Source organism: Sarcophilus harrisii, chromosome 2 (genome assembly GCF_902635505.1).
Source record: "Sarcophilus harrisii chromosome 2, mSarHar1.11, whole genome shotgun sequence".
Taxonomy (NCBI): Eukaryota; Metazoa; Chordata; class Mammalia; order Dasyuromorphia; family Dasyuridae; genus Sarcophilus; species Sarcophilus harrisii.
In genome coordinates, this window is record NC_045427.1 from 619,542,201 (window position 1) to 619,568,500 (window position 26,300).

The following is a 26,300-nucleotide window of genomic DNA, read 5'->3' on the forward strand; positions in this document are numbered from 1 at the left end:
CATCCAGGGAGAGGGAAGAAGAATTACAAGTTTTATTCTCCTAGAGATCGTGAACCCTTCCTTTTCTTCCTTATTAGCATCTAGAGAGAGGAAAGAATTACAAGTTTTAGTCTCCTAGAGATCAGGAACCCTTCCCCTTCTTCCTTGTTAGCATCTGGGGAGATGGAAGAATTACAAGTTTTATTCTCTTAGAGATCAGGAACCCTTCCCCTTCTTCGTTATTAGCATCTAGGGAGAGAGAAGAAGAATTACAAGTTTTATTCTCTTAGTAGTCCTGAGCAAGTGGTCCTCTTTTAATTATTTGCCCTTGTTGTCCATCACCAAGCACCTATTTAATGCCCACTCTTTGAAAGCCTTTGTGCCGGGTACCAGAATTAGAAAGACAAAATAACAGCCCCTGCTTCGAAAAGTTTATACTCTGATCTACTGTCCTCATCCAACAGAGGCCCCCAAGGGTCAAACAGCTGCCCCAAGTCGTCCAGAGAGCTGAGGAGAACGTGGCCCACTTGGGTTTCTGCCAGAGCCAGAGGGATAAGGGACTGGATGACACTTCAGGGCCCAGGGCTTAGAGGCCAGTGCCTCTCACCTGCATTGCCTGCATCTTCAGTCCCTCTTAAGCATGAAGGGGATAGAGGATGGAGTGGGGACAGCCTGAGCCACTTAAGGAATGGATTCGTTCCTGAAGTTTGTGATCTAATTAATGGGAGATTAAATTAAGTGAGAAGCACTCATTCCATTCCCTCTAGAACATTAACCCGTCCAGATGCGTGGTGAGGATGTGCTGAGGAGCTGGGATGCATTACTTCAGGGCTTGCCATTAACTGGGTGAAGGGGGAAGGAGAGGGAGAGATGGAGGCAAGTAATTTATTTTAGACTGTCAGAACTGGAAGGGATCTCAGAGGCTATTTCATCCAATCCTAGAGTTTTACAGGGCAAAGTGAGGCTCCCGAATCGTGAGGTGATTTAAGCAAGATCACACACGATAAATCGGAGCCGGGGGAGCCGAGGCTGTAACCCAGCATTCTGGACTCCGGCCTTGACACTCTGGCCCATTTTCTTCAGGATTTTTAGCCCCAAAGGGAGTGGAGCTGAAAGGGGTTTCCCCGGCTCCACTGGTGAGTTCCCCAGCACTGATCTCTCAAGGTCCCTCCTAGAGGACTTCCCAGCTCTGCATTCTAAAATGGGAAAAGAAGAAAAGCTAGAGGTCCAGAGGGAAAAGAAAACTGGGGTGGAGCACAAAGCATAGCTTCTCTCTCCAGAGCTTATGGCTCTTATTCTTTGCATAGGATCCTGCATCTCCAGCCTCTTTACCTTTGCACTATGCTTGGAATGACCTCCCTCCTCAGCTCCACCTTAGAGTCCTTGACTTCCTTTAAGATGCCTTCTACGGAAGCTCTTTCCCAGTTTCCTAAGTTGTTCAGGCTCTGCCTCTCCCTCACCAAAGTTCCTCTCATCTGCTCCATATGTGTCCTGTATGCACAGTATCTCCCCCATCAGAGTGTAAGCTCCTTGAGGGCAGGGGTTTAGTACAGTGCCCCATATTTATTAAGTGCTTAATAAATGTTTGGTGACTGACTACTTTTCATCTCTTTACTCCTAGTGCCTAGCAAAATGCCCAGCACACACTAGGGCTAAATAAATGGATTGAACTGGTCTTTAAGGAGCATGCTGGGTGCCCAGCCCTGTGCTAGGTGCTGTGGGGAACACAGAGGTAGGAAAAGCATCTACAACCCCTATTCACCTCCATCTCCAAGGACAGATGTCTTTTGTGTCCTCACCTGCTGAACTGGACATATAAGACTTATAAATTCTTCTTGTTTCAGTATATTTGTAACATATATATATATATACACATATAATATAATATGTATATACATATAATATATAGTAATAATATATACATATAATATAATATGTATATACATAATATATATAGTAATAATATATATATACATATAATACAAATGCAGTCTCTGCTCTCAGAGAGTAACAGTCTTATACTGAAGGTTCAATTCATAAATATGAATTGGAATGGGGAGAGGTTTGGGGCAGGAAGATAATTTAGAAGATTGCAATAATCTAGGCAGAAGGTGGTGTGAGTGAGCTAATGTGATGCTCATGTGAGTAGAGGACAAGTTCAGGAAATATTATAAGGTTGGAAAGGCAAGATTAGGCAACTGATTGCAGATGTGGAAGGAGAATGAGGCTTCTAGAACACCCAGATTCTGAATTTGGAAAAGTAGAAATAGGAAAACTGGGTAGAAGGGTGGGTTTGGGAAAGGGAGAAGAAGATGCCTTCTTTTTTGTTCTTGATGAGTCTGAAATGACTTTTTGTTCGTGTTGAGCAGTATGAAAATTATTAACATTTTCTCCATCATTTTCTTTTGTCTAAATAATCAACAAAGCAATAAGCCAAGTCCCAATTTATACTATTTGCTGATTTTTAAGGTGTAAATGCTCACACTGAAAAATCTAACAATGGGCCAAGAGGGGGCTCCATGGCACTCTTGGGAGGTGACTTTCAAAAGTCAACATTTTGTGATTCGGTGATTTATCAGAGAAGGCTTTTCAGAGGAAGTGGAAATTGAGCTGGGTCTTGAATTTGGAAAAGGATTAGAAATAGGGGTGGGGAGAAAAGGGAAGGATAATATGAGGAAAGATTTAGAAGAAGTAATGAAGAGCATATGTTGGGGTAAGGGTATGATATATATGTGAAGAGATAGAGGGGAGAATGGTAGGGAAAGCAACCTAGCTGGAGTGGGGGGACATTGTTTCCTATGGCTGGCTGGGAGGTCCATAGCTCTCCAACTGATTCTAGCCTTCAGAGACCATTGATTCAAATTCCTCATTTTTACAGATGAGAAAACTGAGTCCCATTGACTTTCAATAACTTGCCTTAGATTACGCAGGTTAATTGATTTGTGGGGCAGGATCTGAACCCAAGCCCTCTGATTCTAGAACCAATGTCCTTCCCACTGTATCCCATTGCCTCTCTAAATCACCTACTGCAATGCAACCCTTCCTTTTTATAGATGGGAAAATTGGGGCCAAAGAAAGGATGTCACTCTCACATGGTCACACAGGTAGTGATAAAGCTGAGATTTGAACTCAGGTACTCTCACTTCAAATCCAGTATTCTTTCTTTGCAATGCACTGATTTTTGGAGTAAAATCCCTGAATTTTAGGGACCATTTTGTTTCTGACTTTGTGTCCCCAGAATATGGCACGTAGTAGTAGACATTTAATAAATGGCTTTTTAATGGAGTTACTGTGAACCCCCCTAGCCCACTGACAATGGTGGTGGTGATGACTAGCAAGTAAATATATTTTAAGGTTTGCAAAATGCTTTACATACATTATATCTTATATATCTTATATCTCCCTCCCAATAGTCTTGTGAGATAAATGTTATTTTTATCCTCATTTTAAAGAAGAGGAAATAGAGGCTGAAAGAAGTTAAATGACTAAGGGCCATACAACTATGTCTGAGACAAGATGAGAATGAAGACTTGCTGATTTCAAACCCAGTACTCTATTTGCTGTGGCCTCTAGCTGCTTAGGGGATTTGGGAGCAGTGGAGAAGCTCAGAGACTGGGGGAAACTGAGCGATGAGGAAGAGAGAAAAGGACTGAGTGAAGCCTTCTGGAGAGAGCTAGGGTTTCTCCTTTCCAAGCTTCATTTTGTCTTACAGGGCTGATCACTCTGACTTATCTCCGGCAGCTCGGGGCAAACCATTCAGTCAGCCATATTCAGATGCTTGATGAGCACAGTTCAGATACATGATATGCCTGTAGACACAAGCACACCCAGCCAGCTTCTCATCCTCCAGGGCCTTGTGAACCTGTTGTTTTTCCGGGTCTTGAAGAGGACCATGACATCAGGGTGGTAATGCCGTGATATGCCAATGAATTGGATTTAAGAGTGGGAGGCTTTGGCAAGGTCACCTACCTCACTTTTCCCTTCAGAGACTTCCGAGTCACCTCCCTGAAGGACAAACAACAACCTCTATGAGTGGAGGGGCCCACAAACATAACTGATCAATTAGAAAACTAACTCTTCCCTCCCTCCCTCCCTCCCTCTTTTTCTCCTTCCCTCCCTCTGTCCCTCTCTTCCTTCCTTCCTTCCTTCCTTCCTTCCTTCTTTCCTTCCTTCCTTTCTCTATCCCTTCTTCATTCCTCAAAAGCTCCACCCAGGCAGACAGCAACAAGGCAAGCTGAGGAGAGAGGGGAGAGGAAAAGATTTCCAGGCCCTTCACTCTGGGTAGCACCACGGACAGAGATCACAGGGACTCACTTTCTCATTAACGTGACTGATTTCTGGCTGAAGGTCAAATTAAATTCCACAAATATTTATTGTGTGCAAGGCGGTGTAACAGGCACTGGGGAGAGAAGGCAAAAATGAAAAATCCCTGTCCTCAGGGATGCTACTGGTGGGGTCATTGCTAAGGCAAGAAGAAGCCAATCTATCAAGTCACGTTGATCCAGATATCTTAGGAATACTGAATACGCTGGAGGGTTAAAGCAACTTCTTGATGTGATCAAGGCATGGACCTTCTGCCAGGCCATCTACCTTCACTGGGTCACAGGCTGATTCCCACAGCTGGAACCCTGCCCTGGGCCATGCCAACAGAACAAAAATGACCTCTCGTGAAATTATGGGGATTGGTCAACTTTTAACGCATTAATATGACCTTGGAAAAGTCATTGAAGTATGTCTGGGTCTCAGTTTCCTCATCTGAAAAGTGGGAACAGTAAAAACAACTCTATTCATGCCTTCTACTAAAGCTAGATAATGAGGCTGTGTTAGGATATATTTCTTATTTTCTTGTTTTTCAGTCAAGTTCAATTCTTTGTGACCCCATTTGGGGTTTTCTTGGCAAAGATACTAGAGTGGTTTATCATTTCCTTCACCAGCTCATTTGACAGATGAGGAGACTGAGGCAAACAGAGTTAAGTGGCTTACCCAGGGTCATGTGGCTAATAAATATCTGAGGTCATATTTGACCTCAGAAAGATGAGGCTTCCTGACCCCAGACTCAGTATTCTATGCATTGTACCACCTACCTGTTCCCAAGGATGAACACAAGCTAGAGCATTTCCTCATATCCTTTACTTAAATTTCTGTCTATCCCCTCTTCTAATTCCCCTTTCTTAAAACTGATACTAAGCAAGGACTTTTGAATCTGAAATTTAGGGAGATCTTCAAACAGGTGTGGTCCCCAGGGAAATAAATAGAGTCATGGTAACCCTTCTTAGGACTGTGTAAAGCAGTGTATCATGATCCCACAGACTCTCTGCGCTTAGACTCTCTATTGGCTTAGAAAACATTAACATTATCTATGTTCCATCACTATTTATTTTGTTAAATATTTCCCAATTACAGTTAATTTGGTTCTTCCCCCACTTCTGTGCTAACAGCCTGCCTGAGCACTGTATTGGAAACCTTTGGTGGGAGAGGAAGTGTTGGAACCAGAGCCAATGGGCCTTCGGGAAACACTTTAAATCAGGACTTTGTTTATTATTTTGTTGATTGTCCAGACTCGAGGTGATGGAGAAAATGTGAATAGTATTGATTCAACTTCAGGATAAATTTAAGTCTATCCTTCCCCCATTCCCCCTCCCCTAGCTTCTGTTAAACATTTATGGATGGTTGCAATGTTAGTTATTTAAAATCTGAATCACTGATTAGAATGGATTTCCCATAAAGGGATATGTTCAAGGGGGAAGCCTGGTGGAGGAGGGGACAGGGATGAGCAAGGAATATGGGCTCAGAGAATTGATCAAACTCAGTTTATTTCCTTGTCACTAATAGTTCTGGGAAAACCTATCTTTAGAAGGATTTTGAAACTAATGACCAAAGGTCATTCATTCATTAATTCAATAAGAATCTATTAAAACCATAAACCTAAGACTGTGGTAAATGCTAAAGATACAAACATCAATGAAATCATCCTTCCTGTTAAAGATTAGACATTCTGTTGAAGGAAGCACCATAGACACATAACAAAATGTGAAATGCACAAAAAATGAGTACAAAGGATTTTGGGAGGGGCATTAATAACTGGGGAGCGTGTGTGTGTGTGTGTGTGTGTGTGTGTGTGTGTGTGTGGAAAAGCCTTATGTGTAAGATGGAGCTTGATATCCCAAGAGACAGGACTGAGACTACGTTCTCTACAAAGGCATTGAGGGAGAATGACAAGGAAGTCAGTTTAGCTGGAGTGTCCAGTGTGGAAAGGGGAGGGATGGCAATAAGTCTGGAGAAGTGGGCTGGAGTCGGCTCACAGAGGGTTTTCAATGCTAAAATGAAAGAGCTTGTATTTTATCCTAGAGCCAAGGTAATTTCTGGGATTTCTTAAGCAGAGAAGTATATGGTCATACTTAAAGTGTAGGAAAATCCCTTTGACAGCTGTGTGGAGGATGGATTGGAGCGAGGGCAGGCTTAAGCTGAGAGATCAGTTAGGAGGCATTTGGAATAATTGAGGGGCTGAGGACTTGAATTAGGGCGATAGCTATGTCAGCAGAGATAAGGGAATGGATTAAAGTCTTGTGGAGTTTGGGGATTTCTTGTTTGCTAAGAAGACCTCTCCCTTCCTCCCGTTCCCTTCCCAGAAAGGAAGATATATAGCTACCATGGGCTCACTGGGGAACCAGGATCTCTGCTTTGGGTGTATTTTCCCTGGGACAGGGACCAGAGAGAGAGAACAGAAGCAAGTGACTTGAGTGTCTGACCTATAACCACGTGTTTTGACTCTGCAATGGGACATCCTTTTCTTCTGACTCCCAGGAATGGGATTCTCGGCTAGGTATTCCTTTAGCTTGTCTCAGGTTATTAGGGAAGCCCAGGCTATTTCACTTTCCTTAACTGTTACTCAACCTTAGCTCTCACAGGCACCTGTAAGGGTGCTCATAGTGAACTGATCCACCTTCATCACGGTAAATACTAATAAGACTGGGAACAGGAGCTTTGTCTCCTCCTTTTTCTGTCTCTCTCCTAGCATGGCTTAGGATCATGAGACCAAAGATTTAGGGGCAAAGGGACACTAGAGTTCATTTGTTCACCTGATGCAGTCTCCTCCCTTTAAAAATGAGTCCCCAAGAGGGAAAGTTATTTGCCCATGGTCATTCAAGTTGGTAAGTGGTGGAGCTAGCATTTGATCCAAAGTCCTCAGGCTCTGGATCCTAGCACAGAGCTAGGCACACAGAAGGTACAGATAATTAAGGTTGTCTTCTTGCAATTCCCACCATGCTCCATTCTCAGCCTCCTAGCCAGTTCATGCCCTTGGGTCCTGAATTTCTCATTAGTGATAGTTTGCTTTATCTGAGTCATTATGGTCCCTCCACAATGGTCACACCCATGGTAATTCCCTGCTGTCTAGGAAGGGAAGGGGAGAGAGGGAGAGGCATTCTTAGCTAACAAGAGATCCCCAAACTCCACAAGACTCTAATCCATTCCCTTCTCTCTACTTAAGTACCTCCCACCCTAATTCATATCATACTGGGAGTATTACTCCAGGCCTCTTCCTTCATTTTTCCTCACTTTTCCTCCACTTTCTCTGGGAACAATAATCAAACCAATATACAATTCTTGGAAATGAATATTGCATGAACCAGGAGATCATTGTACATGTCAATACCAAGACTGTACAATGACCAACTCTGATGGATGTGGCTCTCTTCAGCAGTGAGAGGATTCAGTTCCAATCAGATCAGTTTCAATGGTCTTGTGATGGAGAAAACCATCTACACTGAGAGAGGACTGTGGGAACTGAGTGCGGTTCACAACATTGCATTTTCACTCTTTTTGTTGTTGTTTGCTTGCATTTTGTTTTTTTTCTCATTTTTTCTGGTCCAATTTGATTTTTCTTGTGTAGCAAGATAATTGTATAAATACGTATGCATCTGTTGGATTTAACATATATTTCTATCATGTTTAACATAAAAAAGAGAAATGAGTATTGCATGTGGAAAACCCATGCCAGTGTATTCCTCCTTGGCTATCATCATCACCATATATATGACATCTTCTTGATATGATTCTCTTGATTTTTGTATATGTATAACTGGTGTATTGTAAGCTTTTAATGATTACTTTTCTTGGTTGGGTGGGTGGATGGATGGATGGATAAATGGATGGATGGATGAATGGATGAATGAATAGAGGGATAGTTTGACACCTTGCTAGCACACTGAGAGCTTCACCCTCCAGTGAGATTTACTGTGTTGCAATCCTCACCTTTCTTGCCTCTTCCTTCTTCCCTTTAGTCTGGGATGATGGGCAAGAGAACTTGACATAATATCATCAGAGCCTGAGTTTCCTTCTCCATCATCCTGGTTGTATGTGTCTGTCCCATTAGCATAACTGGAAATTTCTAACTTCCCATGTCTTTGTTTTTTTTTTTTTTAATTTAATAGCCTTTTATTTACAGGACATATGCATGGGTAACTTTACAGCATTAACAATTGCCAAACCTCTTGTTCCAATTTTTCATCTCTTACCCCCCCCCCACCCCCTCCCCTAGATGGCAGGATGACCAGTAGATGTTAAATATATTAAAATATAAATTAGATACACAATAAGTATACATGACCAAAACGTTATTTTGCTGTACAAAAAGAATCAGACTCTGAAATATTGTACAATTAGCTTGTGAAGGAAATCAAAAATGCAGGTGGGCATAAATATAGGGATTGGGAATTCAATGTAATGGTTTTTAGTCATCTCCCAGAGTTCTTTTTCTGGGCATAGCGGGTTCAGTTCATTACTGCTCCATTGGAAATGATTTGGTTGATCTCGTTGCTGAGGATGGCCTGGTCCATCAGAACTGGTCATCATATAGTATTGTTGTTGAAGTATATAATGATCTCCTGGTCCTGCTCATTTCACTCAGCATCAGTTCGTGTAAGTCTCTCCAGGCCTTTCTGAAATCATCCTGTTTTCCAATGTCTTTGTAAAAAATTTCTTTTCTGTCCTTGTTTCCCCAATACCTTGTGCTAAACTTAAAGATTTACAAGAAAGGGGAAGTTTGTATATTATTCCCAAATCAAGGGGAGTTGATTAGCTGAGCTCTCCTTGATTCAATTAGTAAAATAACATAGTGTTGGAAAGGACCTCAGAGGCCAACTAATCCGACATTTACCTGAAAAAGGAATCCCTAACGCCATGTCTGGTAAAGGGTCTAGATCCTTCTTAAAGTCTCACTACATCCCAAGGCAGTTCGTTCTATTTTGGGATAATTTTAATTGTTAGGAAGTTATTCCTGATCTAAAGCTAAGTCTGGCGTAATGTTAGTGACTTCTCTCTAAAGTGACTTCCAAGTTATCTCATATGTATGTACATTTATGTAACACACATGGGCATATATGCATAACATATACATATAGATGATACACATGTGTATGTATTAAATATATGCACATCTTTCTTATGTGTGATTGTTTTCATGTTTTGCTTTAGCATGTGAGTTTCTTAAGGGCAGGGACTATTTTTAGCTTTCTTTGAGGATCAATCAGAGATCAGTACGGATGTCTTGACTTGTCTGGGAATTGGATTTAGGTGAGGCAGAGTTGCAGAAAATTATCAGCCTCACTTTTCCTGAGTTATTGAAGTCCAATGGCAGAGCAAAAGTCAAGATGGCAGTAGATAGCTTGATCCGGGGTGATCCCATTGCCCTCTGCGATAGAATAGACCCGGGAGTAGAGCCCATCAGATGGACGGGCTCCTTTTTAAGTTTTCTAAACTGTAATCAAATTCCAAATCCTCCTTTTCACTTGGGATTATAACTCCAGTCCATCCTTTCTGTAGCTTTCCCTAACCTGAATGTCTTCTTCAGCCTCTGGAGAGATTAAATATCATATGTCATGTCCAGGGCATTCAACTAGTTCTTGTCCCATCATCCTACAGGAAGACAGCCTGGGTTTGGGAGGGTTAGGGCGTAGTGCAGAGAATACTGACCCCTGAGTTCAAGTCCCAGCTCAGACATTTGTTAGCTATTTGATTATGAATAAACTAGCTAATTTCTTTGAGCCTCAGTTTTCTCTTCTATAAAAGGGGGATAATATTAAATATTGGTTGTTATATGGAAAACTCTTTGTGAAGTGTAAGGTTCTCCAGATATGTAAGCCACAATACCAAAGCTTTGGTACCAAAAATGTTTCCATGATCTCATCAACCCATTTCTGCTTTCTCACCTATATAACTTTTATCCATGTCTTTACACAAAATCTTCTGTAGAAGGTTCCCACAGAACCCTAGAGACCTTCCTCTGGGCTCATGCTTCCTTTGAGAATACTATTGTTGGGCTATCCACAAGTTATCCTTCTCTCTACACATGAAACTCAACTCATGTTCCATTCTTACCAATGGTGAAAGGGGGAGATAAAAAAACTTTGAGAGACAGTCTTTGTCTTTGTACAAAATATACTCTAGTAGGAGGATGTGTCACATGCATCATTTCCTCAAAAATATCAAATACTGTGATCTCACTGACTTGGACATTCCCCCCAGGAGTGGAGATGGTGACCAGCCCATGTCTGTCCATCCTGTGTAACTCTTGTCCACGTTCTCCTACAAGTCTTCCATAGGGCTCCATTCAATATGGCAGCCTTTCGCCTTTCCCCTTTCCCCTGATATGTTGAGGATACCAAGGGAACACTTGGCTGTCCCCCTGCCAGTCTTCTCTCTCACCAGCCCATTTTTCCTTCCTGTCATATACTTTTTTTTATGCCTGTTTTTGAAGTTTATCTTTGGTTGTATTTTGTAGCCTTGCCAACATCTACTCTGAGCCTCTCTATTGATTGCCCTTATGTGACATTCATTTTTACCTCTTTGGAGTCTGTGACCTTCCACATAGCCATATAACAACACCAGGAGAATTGTGATATTAAAAAGATGAACTCTTGTTTCCATGGGAAGCTACACAAATAACTCTATCACAAAAATAGGACAAGATAAGTACATATAAAAGGTACAAAATGTTTTGTGATGATTGAGGAAGGAAGAGTAATTTCTGACTGGGGCCATCAGGAAGTTCTATGGGGGAGATGATAATAGATGGTAAGGATTCTTTGGGCAGAGACATTGAGAAGGAGCATCATTCTAGGTATAGAAAACATGATAAGCAAAATCACAGCTAGATGGGAGATCATGGGACTGTGTACAAGGGATGATTTGGTCCAGTTTGGTTGGAAAGTGGAGTGTGTTGTGAGAGGACTTTGTCCCAATCTGAATCCCTTCCAACAGTCGGTTCCATTCAGTTGGCCATTTAATTGTTTGTTCATGACCCCGTGCAGAACACTGTTGTTGTTATTCAGTTGTTTCGATCACATCCGACTCTTGGTGACCCCAGTGGGGTTTTCTTGGCAAAGATACTGGCGTGGTTGGCCATTTTCTTCTCCGGCATGGCAAATGCTGGTCTAGCCCGAATTCTTTCTCCTCTAAGAAGTCAACCCTGACTGCTCAAAGCCCCCAGTGACCTTTCCCTTCTCTGATGGCCTGCGTCCGAATCACACGCTACCACCCTTGCCTTCTCATTGTTCCATGTGGGAAAGTCTTGTTTCCTTTCTAAACCAGCAGCTCTTGAAGGGGAAGGAATAAGGATTTATCTTCTATCTGCCCCATTCCCAGCCCTGGGACTGGACTAACAGGACATATCGGTAAACTGTTGGAAGCTGATGGATTTCTTGTGAGCAGTAGGGATTAACTAATCATGAAAGTTACACAATAAAACAGGGGTCCTCAAACTACGGCCCACAGGCCAGATGCGGCAGCTGAGGACGTTTATCCCCCTCAGTCAGGGCTATGAAGTTTCTTTATTTAAAGGCCCACAAAACAAAGTTTTTGTTTTTACTATAGTCCTGCCCTCCAAGACTCTGAGAGACAGTGAACTGGCCCCCTCTTTAAAAAGTTTGAGGACCCTTGCAATAAAACATCATAATGGCTCACATTTCCAGATGCTTTAAGATTTACAAAGCGCCTTCCCTCACCAAGGAAGAGAAGAAGCAATTATTAAGGGGCTACTCTGTGCCAGGCACTATGCTAAGTACTTTTACACTGATTAACTCATTTGATCCTCACAACAACTTGGAAGATCGGTGCCATTATTATTATTATTATTATTATCCCCATTTGATGATTGTGGAAAATGAGAGGTTAAGAGTCATTCAGCTTATAATTATCTGAGGCTGGTGTTACATAATTGTACTTGAATCACCGCTTTACAGATGAGGAAACTGAGGTTTAGAAGAATGAAGGTGGAAAGATCTTTGGATCTGGAATAAGACATAAGTTTGAATCCTGACTGTTACTCAACTACTTCTGTGATTCTAGGCTATGGCTTACTCAAAGTCATAATGAGTAAGCACAGAAGGACACACTTATTGTGTGATCTGAGCAAGTCACTTAACATTTACCTGCCTCAGTTTCCTCAGTTGTAAAATAGGGATAACAATAGCATCTACCTCCCAGCATTGTTGTAAGGATCAAATGAGATGCTATTTGTAAAATGCTTAACACAGTATCTTGCATTTTGTAGGTATTCAATAAATGCTTGTTTCCCTTCTCAAAACTTGAATAATGATAATGTCTCTCAACCACTTCCATTTCTCTTCAGCATACTAGTAATCTCTGGGGGATGAGAGTTGGAGGGAACCTTAGACTTCCCTCCCCTCATTTCACCCTTAAGGAAGCTGAGGCAAAGTGACTCGAGTCGGATAACTAGAATGGGTTGTAACTCATCGTGACTTCAAAAACTGATCTTTCCGACACCCCATGTCATCATCCTACAATTCCTGACTCACCTCCCTACAACTTGACCCCATCTTCTTTCTTTTCCTCCTTCAAAGCAAGAAGGAAGTTCATATCCATTCCTTCTGTGCTCAACCTTTATTGACGCTGCCTGATCCCTCACTCCCATTCCCTTGGACTGCCTGCTGATCTGAGCATTGACATACCCTTCCTTCCTCTGGCTCATCCAATATTGAAGCAAAGCTGTTTTTCTTTCCCAAGAGCCTTCATGATACTTTTTTCCAGTTAAAATCAATTCCACAGACATTTATTATTGATCCACTCTTTACAAGACTTAACACTTAAGGGATCCAAAAGGGGAAAAAATCTTGAAAAATACAACCTCTACTGTTGAGGAATTGTCAGGTTGGTTGGAAAGGAGGGATATGGCCCATATCAATGGGGGTCATAAGGAAAGCTTCTCAAAAGAATTGATATTAAGCTGAAACTTGAAAGAAGCTAAGGAGTATGAGGAAGTGGAGGTCTTGAGGGTATCTACTAAACCTTCCAGAAGACATTGTTCCAAGACAGGAAGACAGGAGATATAATGAATAGTTTGAGGGATAAGAAAGAGACTATTTTGGATGGAATACGAAAAGTATGAAGGGGAACCAGATACTTCCCCCATAATCATGGTCATAGCTTTAGAATTGAAAGCAAAAGAGACGACCTAAGGGATCATCTAGTCTATCCTGACTCAATTTTACAGAAGAGTAAACTGAGGCCCAGAGAGAGAATGAGTCGCCTAATTTCACATACCTAGTAAGTATCAGAGGCCACAGCCCTATATTATATATTAAGAAGGAAAAAATATGTACAATGAGGCAACCTCATTTCTCCTTTTATTAAGTGTAGGAAGGTAGGGAAAAGAATAAGCATTTATTATGCACTTAAGATGTTCTGGTCACTGTATTAAGCAGTTTATAAATATTATCTCATTTGATCATTACAATAATCCTGTGAAATAATCCTATTTTTTCTTTTGTAAAAACAATTTATTAAATCTTTTTATTTTTAAAACATATGCATGGAGCGCCAGTCCTGAAGTCAGGAGAACTTGAGTTCAAATCTGACCTCAGATACTTAACACTTCCTAGCTGTGTGACCCTGAGCAAGTCACTTAACCCCAATCACCTCAACAAAAAACAAAAACAAAAACAAAAAACCACATGCATGGATAATTTTTCAACACTGACACTTGCAAACCTTGTGTTCCAAATTCCCCTCCTTACCCCTTCCCTAGATAGCAAGTAATTCAATATATGTTAAACATGTACAATTCTTCTATATATATTTCCACAATTATCATGCTGCACAAAAAAAAGATCAAAAAAGAAAAAAATTGAGAAAGAAAATAAAATGCAAGCAAACCACTACAAAAGAAGTAAAAATGCCACTTTGTGATCCACACTCAGTCCCCCTGGTCCTCTCCCTGGGTGTAGATGTTTCTCTTCAGCACAAGACCATTGGAACTGTCCTGCACAATCTCATTGTTGAAGAGATCCACATCCATCAGAATTGATCATCGTATGATCTTCTCGTTGCCGTGTATAATAAGCTCCTGGTTCTGCTCATTTTACTCAGCATCAGTTCATATAAGTCTCTCCAGGACTTTCTGAAATCATCCTGCTGATTGTTTCTTATAGAACAATAATATTCTATAACATTCATATACCATAACTTATTCAGCCATTCTCCAACTGATGAGCTCAGTTTCTTGCTTCAGTTTCCAGTTTCTTGCACAGATAGGTGCTATTTTTAAAACCCATTTTATAGTTGAGGAAACTGAGGCAGGCAGAGATTCAGTGATTTGCTCAGTCACACAGTATCTGACGCTAAATTTGAATTCAGTTCTTTTGGACTCCAGGAACAGTGCTCTCTCCACTGTGTTGTCTGGCTTTCTAGGATTATCGACTTAGCAACTATGTGGAAAATGAATTAGCGAGGAGAGAGGTTGGATGTGGGCAGATCAATTAGGGAAAAGGAAAATGGGCTTCCGTTCCAGGAGCAGGAGCTATGATTCATTCCTTCATTGTATTAGAGTATGGTTTCTCCCTGATAATGTGATTTCTATGAAACTGGATGCTTTATATCAAGAGGGTTTTGCAAAAGTCCAAGGGAGAGGTAATGAGGTCCTGAACTAAGGTGGTGACTATATGAGACAGGAGAAGTGGATGGATAGGAGAGGTATTTGTGCAGCTAGATTGACTGAGCCTTGGTTGCCAACTGAGTAGGGAGGGGAGTGTTGGAGATAATTTCTAAATTTGCAATCTAGGTAAAGGGGAGGACGATAGTGTCCCAGACAGAAAAAGGGAAGACAGGAAGAGGAGGAGGTGATTCAGGAGGAAACATGAGTTCTGTTTTAGGCTATTGAGTTTGTGATGCTTATGGGATGCCAACATGGAGATATTTCCTCCACTAGCTGTCAAATCAATAGTCCTAAACCACACTGCTTAAAAAATGAGATGTTTACTCTGAGCTATCACTACACACTTCTCAGACTGGCTAAGATGACAGGAAAAGATAATGATAAATGTTGAAGGGAATGTGGGAAAATTGGGACACTGATACATTGTTGGTGGAGTTGTGAAGAACTCCATTCTTCCAACCATTCTGGAGAGCAATCTGAAGCTATCTCCACAGGGATAGCAAACTGTGCATGCCCTTTCTACTGGAGTTACATCCCAAAGAGATCATAAAAGAGTGAAAGGGACCCACATGTGCAAAGTGGCAAGGAACTGGAAACTGAGTGGATGCCCATCAGCTGGGGAACGGTTGGGTAAATTGTGGTATATGAATATTATGGAATATTATTGTTCTGTAAGAAATGACCAACAGGAAGATTTCAGAGAGGCCTGGAGAGACACAGGAACTGATGGTAAGGGAAGTGAGTAGAACCAGGAGGTGATTAAACACAGTAACAACAAGATTATGCAATGATCAATTCTGATGAATGTAGCTTTTTTTCAACAATGAAGTGATTCAGGCCAGTTCCAATGGTCATGTGATGGAGAGAGCCATCTGCACCCAGAGAAAGGACTATGGGGACTGAGTGTGGATCACAACATAGCATTTCACCATTTTTGTTGTTTGCTTGCTTTTGTTTTCTTTCTCATTTTTCTTTTTTGATCTGATTTTTCTTGTGCAACATGATAAATGTGGAAATATGTATAGAAGAATTGCACATTGTATTACTTGCCATCTAGGAGTTTTGCAGGAGTGAATGTTGAAAACTATCTTTGCCTATATTTTTAAAATATAAAGCTATTATTTAAAAAAGAAGAAGAAGAAAAGGAAATGAAATGCTCAGAACCTCATGATCTCTATTTTTCTCCTTACTACAATCCAATCTAGGGCTGTGGTCTCTGCTACTTAGAAAGTATATGACCTTAAGCAATTCACTTCTCTGAGACTCAAGGAGAGGGACCGATGATTAGAAAAGAGATCTATGGATGTGCAAGTCACCTACCTGGGATTTGAACTTACAGATGTGGCTAGATCCCCAAAAGACAGGATATAGACAGAAGAGAGTGTCTAGAACAAATCCATGAATTATAGCGGAACATCAGGGCTGGGACTTGATGGTCCTATGATGGACCAGTTGGACAGGTAGGAAGAGGACCAAGAGAGCAGATCAGGACTGGAGATACAAATAGAAGAACTCACATTTGGTCCTTTTTGTTCCTTCATCTATAAAAAGAGACTGGGGATTTTAATCAGTGAGGTTTATTTCAGCTCTAAATCTGTGAAATTATGGTCCTATGGAAAATTTCGGGTTTCTTTGGTGTGGAAACTCCTCCATCAGGGCAGACCAAAGCCCATTTATAAACAGATCATTAAGTGTCTGTTATTTCCCTATACCAATGAGCCATAGATCCAGCCCCCTTTTCCTCTCCCTAGCCTGGAGTTCATTTAATGATTGCTCATGATCACATAGCTAATAAGTATCAGAAATAGGCTTTAAACCCAGGTCTTCTTGGTTCTGAAATGAGAATTCATCGTCTTGGACACACAGCAGGCCCTTAATAATGCTAATAAAATTGGGTGCTGAACCAGATTGAAAGCTTCTGGCAAGCAGGAACTTGGGTTAATTTTTATTCCAGGGACTCATGCTCCTGTGAGTTCACCAGTCACTTGTAGACAATATGAGAAAAGTCTTAAAAATTGAAAAAGCTTGGTCTGTCTCTTCCCCTTGTTCCCCAGCACCCCATGCACAGAGACTCTGGACTACCTGGAGTGATAGAATCTGAGAGCTTGGGGATTCTTGATTGGGGGTCCCTAGACCCCCTGGATAGATTTCAAGGGATCCATAAATTTGGAAGAGTTTGAGGGAGATCTCCGGTGAGGATCTATCTTGGCTCTGCCTCCCGGGATCCATAAATTTTGATGGGAAAAATTGCATCAACACTATGTCTAATTGAAGTTTAGCATTTCATTTACTTTTTATTTATTTATTTTATTTACTTTTTAAAAAATATTCTGAGAATATTATCTGAGAATTCTGAGAATCACAACAGATGCCAAAAGAATCCCCAATCCAAAGAATTCTTCCTGATCCTCAAGTTTACAGTGGAGGAAACCTCTACCCAGAAAATAAGAATGGTAAGGGATAATCTGGAGATCACACAGCTCGTGATAGAAGGCTCCCCAGGTCTTCTGACTTTAAGCCCTCTAAGAGAGAAAAGAGTTGGAGCAAACCCATGTTTACCTAGAAGGGGCTTTGGAGGCAATCTACTCCAATCTACCACGCCCATTTTACAAATGAGGAAACTGAGGTCCAGAAAAGGGAAGTGATTTATCCAAAGTCACAGGAGTGCTAAATGGCTAAATGAATTCAAGTCCCGGGGCTGCAAGCTCAACTGCCTTTGTCTCAATTATCTGTGTCTCTGTCTCTTTGCTTATAAACTCTTTAAGGATAAGGATCCTATGGGTTTTTGTGTTTGAATCCCCGGCCCTTAGCACGATGCCCAATTCTCATGGAATTGAATCCTGGCTGGGGACTCTTAATTGGCCACCCCAAGTCCCAGACCCTGACAGCTTCCTTCCCGCCAGCCCCTGTCCCCCATCCACACGCGGGGCTGCAGTATATTTAGCCTTGGGAGAGCGCCCAGCCACCTCTGACAGCATCCCAAAGGCAAGGAGTTATTTTTAGAGAAACAAGCACAGCTGCTAACAAATATGTGTCCTTGTGTGACTGGCCCTGGGGCCTGGGAGGGGGAGGGGAGGCGGGGGAGGAGGGCAGGTATCTTCCCACCTGTGCTTTGGGAAGAGGTGGGGGACACTGATGGAGTCAAACCCAGCCCTTTGGACCACTTAAATATCTCCAGAGCAAGTTCCTGAACAATGTCCTCCACTGTCAAATGATGGACTATTAAGCACCTACTATGTGCCAGGCAAGGTATAAAACTGGGCGGCTTCTGAGGATGGGGGAACACTAAGGCTCCCCACATGTGTGGGTCTGTCTCGGATTTCCAGGTCTCTGAAATCCCTCCTCCTTTGGATTTCAAACTGGCGTCTGGGTTCAAATCAGAGCTTTTTCCTACTGTGCCGGAATGTTTATAAATTAGATACAGATCACATGCAAACGAACAGTCCGTGTCCTGGGGGAGGGTCTGGCGGCCTTCCTGCCCGGGGAGGAGAGGGGGAGCTGGCCAGGCCGGGCTTTAACCCCCTTCTTGTGACCCCCGGCAGATCTTCCACATGACCTATGACCTGGCGAGCGCCGTGGTCCGGATCGTGAACCTCATCGGGATGATGCTCCTGCTCTGCCACTGGGATGGCTGCCTCCAGTTCCTGGTGCCCATGCTGCAGGACTTTCCCGGGGACTGCTGGGTGTCCCTCAACCGCATGGTGGTAAGTCAGGCTCTCCTGGCCAGAGACGGTTCTGGGGGCTTCTTCCTGGGGATGGGAGCCCGGCTCACAGTCACGCTGTTTTAGGGGAGGAAGGGAACCCAGAGCCCCGTCTCTGCCTGAAAAAGGCAGATATTTATCTACAAATTTGCAGACTTCTCCCGCTGGATCCTGTGAGTTAGGTGCCATTATCAGTCCCACTTTACAGATAGAGAAACCAAGGCTGAGGCCTTAAGTCACTTACCTCTGGTCACCCATCTAGGAAATGTCCAAGGCGAGATCTGAACTCCGATTTTCCTGACTCCAGGTCCAGGCATTCTATCCACCGGGACATTTAGCTGCCTGTCAGAGAGGGGGGGACTCCCTCATAATCAGTGACACATTCAATCAATCAGTCAATAAACACTTATTGCATTACACCGTCCCCAGTGAGCCGCCCTTTGCCCTGCTCTCTGAAGACATTTGATAAGGGCCGGCGACCTGTAGCCCGTCCCTCTTTGGCTCGGGAACATTGCTAATGATTAGGTCACTTCAGTTTGTCTCTGTGGTTTGGGTCCTTCCTTCTAGGGCCAAGCAGAATAAGGTGAGCCCCTCTTCCATATCCCTTTAAACCCTCAGCCAGATCCAAATAAAAATCCCCAGACCCTTCACAGGCTTCCTAGGACTGGACTAAACTCCCTGGCGACTTCCTTCGCATTGTCCAGCTTATCAATCAGTATGCTTCCTGCTGTGGCAACGGCCCTGCCGCCCCTTCTTTCATGCATGTGGTACCTTCACGGAACCCCTTCCCTTTGAACCTTCCAAGCCCACAGTGGAGCCCGACGGTTCTAAAACCGAAAGAAGCCTTAAGAGGTCAGCCAGCCCCAGCCCCTTATGTGACAGAGCAAGAAACTGAGGTTCCGCAAAGGTGAGGGCCTTGTCCAGGGTCCTGGACCTGTGGCAACACGATTTCCTGCCGTGAAATCCAGAGCTCTCACTATTATATATCGTAGGGCATTGGGTCTTTTTTTCTCTGGATCTCCCCATTGTGGGGTCCAGGATCCCAATCTGGGACCAATTCAGGGCCACATCTACCTCTGGTCTCCGTAGACAACATCCTGCCTGGAAACCCCCTAGGTTCACAGCTCCCTCCCAAGGTGCCCAAGCCCAACACATCCCTGGCTGATAATAATGAACTGGCCAAGCAGATCCTGACCAGGACTTACGATACCTCAGAGGGGTGTAGGTGGAGAATAACTGAATTATGAGCTGGGGAAGGGGTACAGAGTGATTCTGTCCCTGCCTGGAGACCAACCCAAAGGGCTTGATGGAGAGAAGACTCTTTAGGGGGCATCATCTTGGGGGGACTGAGCCACAGGACACCGAGTGCAAGGATGGCCGTTGCCAAGGTGAAAAAGCTTCCCATCCCCAGATGGGACAAAGCCACGTTCCCATCATGCTTATTCTGGAAAGATTTTATCTTCTTCACCATACTCATTAGATTGTCATGGGACCCCTGAGAGTAGGGAATCTTCTCCTGGGTTCATCAACTTGTTTATTAAAACATTTTTGCTAATGACTTATTTAACTTGTTATTTAACTTGTTTCCTCGGTAATCCTTCGTGTTTTATTTTATGCATTTACATCCGTTATTTGGAGAAGGGATCCACAGGCTTCATTCACCAGGCTTCCAAGGGGTCCTGGTCACAGAGGGAGCTGGAATACATTGACCCATTTCAAAGGGGAGATGACTGAGGCTTTAGAAAGGTCACATCGTCTCTCTGAGACTGGAGAACAAGTTTGGTGGAGCCTGGAGCAGATACTGGGATAGTTTCTGTCTGGTGTTAGAAGCTTGGCCACTCCAAGCTCTACTTTGATGCTGATGCTGATGATTTAAAATATAAATTTTGCCAGGAAAAAAAGACAAATTGTGAGTATTTCAGAGACCCAGAGACTCCCTGCAGGTTCCTGGGAGGTTGGTGCTCTGAGCTGCATCTTCCATCCGGTCTTCTAAGTGTGAATAAATTGGGGAGCCCTTTAACACCCCCCCAACTTTGCTTCACTACCAGGGAAAACTAGATTCCACTTGGCCAATTCCACTTTCCAGAGTCTCCGATTTGGTCTAAAGGCAAATCCCCTGTTCCAAGAGGGAGGAGAAAAACCTTTGAAAGACAGTGAAAAAGACCCGAGGCATATTCAGCATCAAACAGGCTCCTTACAAAACAGCCTTTTGATGAGCTAAGTGTAAATGAATCAGAAACATATGAATTGAATTTCCCCTGAATCCCCTTGAGCCTCTGGCAATTAAGAAAGGAAGCTGCTGGCCCTGAGGGACCAGGGGGTGACTGGGCCTGGTGGGGACTGGGAGCAGCCCACCCTGGCAATCCAGCCACCACCTGTCTGTCTGATGGCGACCCCGGCCAGCCTGCGGCTGCCAGGAAACCTGCCTCCTTCCCTCAGGTCCCCCAGACCCAATTAAATGGCCCTGAGCAAGTGACTTATGATCCCCCTCACTTGACCTCAGTTTCCCTATATGGCAAATGGACACATATCCTGCCCCAGACACATAGCCTGCCCCAGACACTGCATTTTCAGCAGCAGTGATGGGCTTGGGGCTTTCTGCCCTTTTACTTTGTTCTCCCCATAACCAAGATGCTGCGTTTATTCAAAGTCAGTAAATATTTATAAAGCACCTACTATGTGATATGGACCACGATGGACACTATAGATGCAAAGATAAAAACGAAGAGCTTCTGCCTCGAACAGTGAGGGCACATGGATAAACCCAAGACAGTCTGAGGAGGGAAGGTCCTCAGAAAATGGCATTGAGGGTAGAGTCGGTGATCACCAGGTTCTAGTTTTAGAACATTGAGACCAGCTCGTCCAACTCATCTTACAGGGGCAGGACATAAACCTGGAAGAGGGAAGAGACGATAAATGGCAGAGCCAAGATGGGATCGAGGATGCGTCAGACTAGAATTGAGAATTAATGGATGCTCAGAATCAGGGACCGGCAGCTCTGGGGCTGGGACTGCAGGGTCATCCTCCGACTTGGAGGTCAGTCTGTGCCAGAATTAAGAGTCAACCTTTAGCTGGGGAAGAGAGTCTCTGCATTAAAGCAAAGGACTCCCAGGAAAATCCGACACCGGAACCTTTGCCTCATTAATCTACTGAGCTAAAAGGCCACAAATGACACACAACAGCAAGAAAATTGGTCCCATTCAACTCCCATAAAGGAGCCATATAATGGCCCATGAGGCACAAAGGGGGATTCTAGTGGCAGAAAAGAGAGAAAAGGGTGGAAGCCAAATGAAAGGAAAGCTTTCTTTTCTGCCTATTTGGAAACTGTTTCCTAGAATCATTTCTAGATTAATGGCCATTAATGAAGCAAATGAGAGATCTTGATACAGAGAGCTAAATGTGACATCACAGGTGCCATTGAGCCTTGGTCGGATGAAAGCCGGGGCCCGAGTATGGCACTCTCCCAAAGGAGCGTGGGTGCTACCTTGAAGTACAAAGATAATAGGGCACATTTGTTGCAAACGCAGGCTGAAGGGTCCCTCACAATCCATGGCTGTGGGAATCCTTTAGCATGATTTCCACCAAGGGTAATCATGACTGATGAGTTGCTCCCCTTCTCAGCCGAGCTAGCTCCTTCCATGTCTCCATTAACTGGTCAACTCACTCTTGGGCTGGTCCCTCAGTCCCTCGGTTACTTCACTGGTCCTTCTCCAGCTTTGGCCATTATGGCCAGCTCCATGACCTTGCTCCAAAGACCCTTCACTACTGATTTGGGCTATTTCAAGGACCTCTGGTTTCAGCTTACGAGGATATAACGTGGTCAGTTCTATCTCTTAATACTGATTTATGATCAGGAAAAAAATTAACAGAAAAGAAATGGGAATAACGCCTTCATGGAAACATCTAGTAAATCTAGCTTGTGGCTACTCTTCCCCCACTTGGAAGCTCCAAGTTTTCCTTGTAGAAAAATCACCAGGACATGTATATATATATTGTATTTATACTTTAACATATTTAATGTGTATTGGTCAACCTGCCATCTGGGGGAGGGGGTGGGGGGAAGGAGGGGAAAAGTTGGAACAAAAGGTTTTGCAATTGTCAATGCTGAAAAATTATCCATGCATAGAACTTGTAAATAAAAAGTTATAATAAAAAAAAGGGGAAAAAAAAGAAAAATCATTAGGGAGCAGAGTAGGAGATGGTCCTTACATATGTACTTTCTGGCCTGATTTGGCTTTCTTTGGACCACCACAAATCTCTTTGTTATTCCCTTGTACTAGAGCTTCAGTCACACATGGCTGGTGATGTCTTGGATTGAAACCAGGCAGGAAAGACTGCAAATGTTCTGGAGTAGAGGGAAAGGCTCCTCCACCACATATATCCATAAACAAACCCAATCCAAGCTTCACTTTACTCACCTGCAATGCCAGCTGACCAAGGAGGGTGGTTGGGAGGCTGCTCTTGGAAACCCGCATTCCCTCCTGCACCTTCCATTTCTCCAGTGCAAGTTATCTAAAGGAATCCTTCATTAAACAGCACATTGTCGTCTGACTTTGTCATGGGCCTCTGAATTACATACAACTATTCTTCAGAGACTGTTGTGTTTTATTACTTGTGCCCACAGCACATCATTGGAAGACTCCTGAAATGAAAAAGGTGGCTCTTTCTCCACAAAGAAACTTGGGGTCATGGAACATGACCATATAATGTCAGTTGACTCTTCTCCTTTTCCTCTGGATCATCACCATAAGGCCAGATATTTGGTGATGAATTTTTTTTTGCCATGGCAACCCTTGGATGAAATTCTAACTGAGGGTAGATTATTGCATAAATCTTCAAAGCCGAGGGGTGGGACGGGGTCTGGAAGTGAAATGCCCAGCCAGGAGTATTTTGGTAGGGTCAAAGGAAAAAATAAGCAGAAACCATGTTATGGCGAGGGCAACTGCACCGTCAGATTAATGGAGGAATCGAATAAAGTTCCTGACAGATCACAAAGCTGATATAGCAAAAAAAAAAAAATTGTACGTGCCTTGAGGAGAACGGAGGATTGAGGAAAGGGAGCGTGACTTTCCTGATATCTGTAAAGCAGAGACAGCCAACAAATTCTTGACTCTCTTGGCTGATAATTTCATTCTTCAGAAGGTGGAGAAAGCAAAATGGGGAACCACTATCCTTGAACTGATTTTGAACAATGAGGACAAATTGACTGGTAAAACAGAACTGACAGGAACCTTGGGAGGCAGTGACCATGGGATATTGGAGTGAATTTGTGACTGATAATGAAGGGAACACCCTGAATACCCTAGACTTTGAGAGAGTAGATTTCACAGTTAGAGCTAAGAAAGGTCAAATTCCAATGACTGGGCTTGTCTTCCCTGATGGGTATAATGAATGCTCCTTCTTTACCTTTTCCTTACCTGCAGTACCTAGGATTCTTTGCCTCTTCCATGACTTTGCTCATCTTCTCCTCCCTAGTAAGGGAGGAGATCCCCCTACTCATTAATGCTCTCTGCATCCTCACGTTGTTATGCTGTATATTTTTTGTTTACATGTTCTGTCCAGTAGAATGTAAGTTTGAGGGGAAGGACTTTTTCATATATTTTTTGTCTCTGTATTCCAGTGCCCAGCCGAGTGATTCAACCATAGTAGGCAGTTAGTAAATGGTCACTGATATGGACTGAACTAAAGTAGCTCTAAAGGAAAAAGGAGTTTTCCAAGAATGGCATTTCCATATGGAGTCACACCCAATTCTAATATGGAAGAAAAAGAGAAGGCCCATGTAGCTGCACAGGGAGCTCATCCATAAACCATATGTGTGAAGGAAAATGCACACTACCTACCTAGAAGAAAACTCTAAAGCTAAAATCCATTATGACAATAGGCTCATCATAAATGCTAAAAATAATAAGTCTTTTTCAATAGGGAGCAAGAGAACATCTCCTGACTGACCACAGAGAAAAAGTGGAATGACTAAAGTCTTATGCTGTTTTCTTTTTCTCTGTCAAGAATAACTTTCAGGCTAGCAAAGATAGGATGGGACTGAAGGTGTTCAGAGAATAGAAATATGAGATAAGGAAGGGGAAGAGAAGAAACAGCAGATGGTCCTTAGACCTGAACAAAGTTAATCTTCAAGCACCCAAATTACCCTGAATGTTAGTGCTAAACTTCTGTCAGTGAAATTTGAGGAATTGTGGAAGTGGGAAAGGTGCCCAAAGTTTGGATGAAGGCAAATATTGTTCCAGTTTTTTGTTGTTCAGCCATTCCAGTGTCTGACTCTTCTGTGACACCATTTTGGCATTTTCTCAGCAAGGATGCTGGAGTGGGTTTGCCATTCTCCTCTCCAGCTCATTTTACAGATGAGAAAACCGAGGCAAACCGAATGAAATGATTTGCCCAGAGACAAACCGTCACTAAGTGTCTGAGGCCAGATTTGTACTCAGGGAGATGGGTCTTCCTGACTCCAAAGCCCAGTGCTCTATCCACTGTGCAACCCTGCTGCCTGTTTTAGGAGCAAATTGTTGCCTTTAAAGACAATGTATACCTGTACCCAAAGAAGTCCATAGAATCCATACATGCACCTTAGTAAGACTTTTGACCAGTTTATCATGATATTCCTGTGGACGAAATGGGAAGACATGGACTGGATGCTAATAAGAAGTGGTTAAATGACCAGACCCAGAGAATGTTGATTGAAAGATTATCATCAACTTGGACGTCTTTAGTGGAGTGCCTCAAGGCCCTGTATTCCACCCCAATTCTGTTCAATATTTTAATGAATGACTCATTTTATATTAATTTATTAATTAAATTTAAAATTAATTTATATTAATAAATGACAATAATTTAATAAATGACTGAAGTGAGCAAATATGTAGAAGACAGGGATATAGGAGACACTCCATCGCATGATAGAATTGGGGTCCAAAAAGATCTTGCTGGGACGGTAAGTGGGCTAAAGATAATATGACATTTAATACATGTGACTACACATGGATTCAGCAAACAGCTGCAGGTACAGGATGGGGGAAATGGGCTGAGAAAGCAGTTCATATGAAAATGATTAAGGGCTCTATGGACCATAAGCTTAATAGGAGTCGGTCATGGGATACACCCTCTAGAAGAGACTGCATCAATGCAGGAGGTACAGGGTCAAGAGCATGGGATGGCCTTGCCGCTCTCTATCCTGGTCTGGTCATTTATGGAGTCCTGTGTTCAGTTCAGGACACACAATGGGGATATTGAAACCTCGTCCAGAAGAGGGAGAGACTGGAAATCATGCCTCATAGAAGGAACTAGATGTCTGATCTAAAGGAAAGAAATCTGGGAAGCAGGCTGCATAATTACTGCCTTATGGGTATTTGAAGAATTGTTATAGAAACTGCCTTATGACCTTACTTAGCTTCAGAGGGCAAAGGAGTGCCTCAGGAAGTGCCTAGAAAAAAGAGAATGGGCATTTATTAATTATCAATTATAAATATATGCTAAGTACTTTATGAATCTGGCAGCAAGGTGGTTCATGGGTAAAGTGCTGGACCTGGAGTTTGGAAGGTCTGAGTTCAGATCCTACTTTAGACACTTACTGGCTGGGTGACCCTGGGCAAGTCGCTTCACCCCCGCCAGTCACCTTGTAAATATTGTCTCATTTGATCTTCACAATAACTTGGAGATAG

The 26,300-nt window shown here is 42.9% G+C and overlaps 1 protein-coding gene across 1 annotated transcript in view; it reads left to right on the top strand.

Moving 5' to 3' along the window:
• HCN4 (hyperpolarization activated cyclic nucleotide gated potassium channel 4) overlaps window positions 1–26,300 on the top strand; it is a 118,730-nt gene that overhangs the window by 81,194 nt on the left and 11,236 nt on the right. The window contains 1 exon segment of the mRNA XM_031949378.1: window positions 18,472–18,633. Within this exon segment, the coding sequence (XP_031805238.1) occupies window positions 18,472–18,633 (162 nt within the window).